Source organism: Nicotiana attenuata, chromosome 4 (genome assembly GCF_001879085.1).
Source record: "Nicotiana attenuata strain UT chromosome 4, NIATTr2, whole genome shotgun sequence".
NCBI lineage: Eukaryota > Viridiplantae > Streptophyta > Magnoliopsida > Solanales > Solanaceae > Nicotiana > Nicotiana attenuata.
Window position 1 is genome coordinate 11,959,341 of NC_031992.1, and position 3,269 is coordinate 11,962,609.

The following is a 3,269-nucleotide window of genomic DNA, read 5'->3' on the forward strand; positions in this document are numbered from 1 at the left end:
ACATATTTCAAAGGCAAAAGTAGATACAGTTTCTTTCTCGTGCATTTTGAAGGAATTATAATTTAATTCACATTTGTTTTTTCCCTTAAATTTAGGAGTACGTTTTTAATGGGAAAAAGGATCTAGAAAAGTCAAAGTTGTTTATTTATAGAAAATTTTTATTTGATTTTACAATGGTACATATTAGGAGAATAATTAAATTACAACTTTGTCTAATATAAAAACTACTTTTAAAGGGTAAAAAAGACGAACAACATTTCGCTAAGGCCTTCGTGCTTTTAATATAGTATAGATATAGATAGATAGATAGATAGATAGTGCATGAGTGTGAAAAATAAATATTATATCAGTTTTAGTTTACGTAACATAATTAACTTGACATGGAGTTTAGTTTTGTTTTTTTAAAAATTTATGATCTTAAATAATATCACTAGATTTTTGTGGCTCGGAAAAATAGGTCATTAATGACAAACTAAGAAATTTAAAATTACACTATTTTTACATATATAATAAAAAATTCATTTTAAAAATCTACTTGCAAGAAATAATAGTGCGAGATGAAACATAAAAAATAAATAAATAGATTTAAATATAAAGCTACTGGGTATTAAAGAAAAATAGAGTTAAATATAAAAATTAGAGTCCCATTTAGATGACGTATAAAATCTGATTTCACTAAATATAAAACCTCCACCACTCAACTCAGTTGTTGTTTCTCTTTCTGTAATCACGCTTCTCTTGGCGCCTTGAACTCAGCACACTTTTGACAGTTAGTTATCAGATCTGTAGTTTTAGTGTAGGGCTTGAACCTCATGAACTAAGATTCCTAAAACCCTAAAGAAAACAATGGTGTACACACTCTCTGGTGTTCCTTTTCCTACTGTTCCATCGCTTCACAAATCCTCTGCTTTCACTTCCAGTGCTGATCGGAGGAATCCTAACGTTTCTGTCTTCTTGAAAAAGCAATCTGTTTCACGTACTACCCTGTCCCCTTTTCTCTCTGTGTGTATATATGTGTGTGTTTCTTTGGTTTGTTGTAATTGGGTATTTTCTAAAGTTAGTACTCCAGTATATTCTCTCAAAAAGCAAAAATTATGAATTTTCGTGGTTGACATTACTGAAGGTAGTAACTTTTTGAAGTTTGGGTCAGTTATAATTAGACTCTGGCTTGGGTTTAAAAGGACCTCCTATTTCTCTATTGTGAGATGTTTTCTGCTCCTACATATAAGCTGTAAGAATCAATGCTTAGGTTTTCCTTCTCTTCTGTGTGTGTGTGTGTTTTCTTTGGTTTATTGTAATTGGGTATTTTCTAAAGTTTTAAAGTATATACTCTCAAAGTAAAAATTATGAATTTTCATGGTTGACAATACTGAAGGTAGTAACTTTTTGAAATTTGGGTCAGTTATAATTGACTTTGGCTTGGGTGTAAAAGGACCTTCTATTTCTATATGGCGAGATCTTTTTTTGTTCCTAAATATAAGTTGTAAAAATCAATGCTTAGATTTTCCTTTTCTTCTTCAATTGGATGATCAGTTTCTTTTTTATTTTTCCTTACGTGATTTGTTTATTGTGTGGTGAAAGCTGAGGTTTTTGTCTGAAGAAATGGGGCTGTTGTACCTTTCTAGACAATTTTGCTGGTGAAAAAGTTTGGTTAATATTGATTCTTTCTTTGGTTTCTCTAATTGGGTGTTCTTGAAGTCTGTTAAGTATTTTCTCTAAGAAAACAAATTAATGAGTTCATGAAAAAATTTGATTTTGACATTTTTAAAGGTAATACTAACTCTTTTGAAGTGTTGGTTTTGGGTTTAAAAGGACCTTCTGTATGTTGCTTTTCTGGAGGGATCTTTTTTCCTCCTAAAAGTAAGTTGTAAGAATGATCAGTGGTTATACTTCTTTTCCCCTCTTTTGTGTGATCAGATACAACAACAACAACCCAGTATAATCCCACTTAGTGGGGTCTGGGGAGGGTAGTGTGTACGCAGACCTTACCCCTACCCTGGGGTAGAGAGGCTGTTTCCAATTAGACCCTCGACATCCTTCCCTCCAAGAACTTCCCACCTTGCTCTTGGGGAGACTCGAACTCACAACCTCTTGGTTGGAAGTGGAGGTTGGTTACCATCAGAGCAACCCCTCTTGGTTGGAAGTGGAGATATTTTTGAATTTTGTTTTTTAGTTGATTTGTTGATTGAATAGTGAAAGTTGAGGTTTTGTCTGGAAAATGGGGCTTCTAAGCTACTTAGTGATGTCATTGCTGTTCTAATTTTTGTAGACTCTACTATAAAAGTTTCTTGATTTACCATGAGAATAGGGAGAAATTCAAAAATAGCCAGATTTACCACTGGTCGTTGAAAAATAGCCAAGTTTCAAAAGTCATCGAAATTTAGCCACTTTAAATCTGAGCGAAAACACTGTTCAAAATCCGGAAAAATACGCCCGCAAATTTTACGGGAGTTCCAGCATAAGTATGCTTGAACTCCCGTAAATTTTACGGGAGTTCCAGGATAACTATGCTGGAACTCCCGCAAATTTTACGGGAGTTCCAGCAAGTATAATTGTCCAGTATAATATACTGGAGTTTGGAGCACTGGTGCTCCAGTCTCCCGCAAATTTTACAGGAGTTAGCAAAGTATACCGGTCCAGCATAATATGCTGGAGTTCGTACACAAATGCACCAGAACTCCCGTATATTATACTGGACCGGTCCCTGTTGCAGCAAAATAGTGGCTATTTTTCATTGACCAGTGTGAAAACTGGCTATACCATGATATTTTAACATGAGAATATTGTCACACTGAAGAATGAGATCCTTTTAACATTAGTTTAAGCTAGATGGGACTGTTTGATTCCGAGACTAAACGTGTAGTTGAAATAGTTTGGTAAAATTGTGCTTGGAGAAAAAAACTTTTTTATTGCTTCTGCAGCATCACTTCTAATCACACAAATCTTTGCTCTCTTCAACCTTGATTAATTGACATTTAAGTAGCATAGTGGAGATATAACACTAATCTGATATATGTATGTAGGGAAGATCTTTGCTGAAAAGTCTTCTTACGAGCCCGAATCCCGATCTTCTACAGTTGCAGCATCAGGGAAAGTCCTTGTTCCTGGCAGCCAGAGTGGTAGCTCCTCATCCTCAACTGAACAATTGGAGGTTGCTGATACAGTTCCAGAAAATTCCCCGGTATGTTACAACATTAATCTCCAACCGCATGAAAGAGAGTTTTTATTATTCGTTTTTTTTTGGGGGGGGGGGGGGGAAAAATGGTAGG

The 3,269-nt window shown here is 34.8% G+C and overlaps 1 protein-coding gene across 1 annotated transcript in view; it reads left to right on the forward strand.

Moving 5' to 3' along the window:
- The window catches only part of LOC109225007 (1,4-alpha-glucan-branching enzyme 2-2, chloroplastic/amyloplastic-like), a 29,124-nt gene continuing 26,542 nt past the window's right edge, over positions 688-3,269 (forward strand). The window contains exons 1-2 of the mRNA XM_019389597.1: positions 688-976; positions 3,024-3,181. Coding sequence (XP_019245142.1) covers positions 847-976; positions 3,024-3,181 — 288 coding nt within the window. The 5' untranslated portion in view covers positions 688-846. The remainder of the gene's footprint in view (positions 977-3,023; positions 3,182-3,269) is intronic.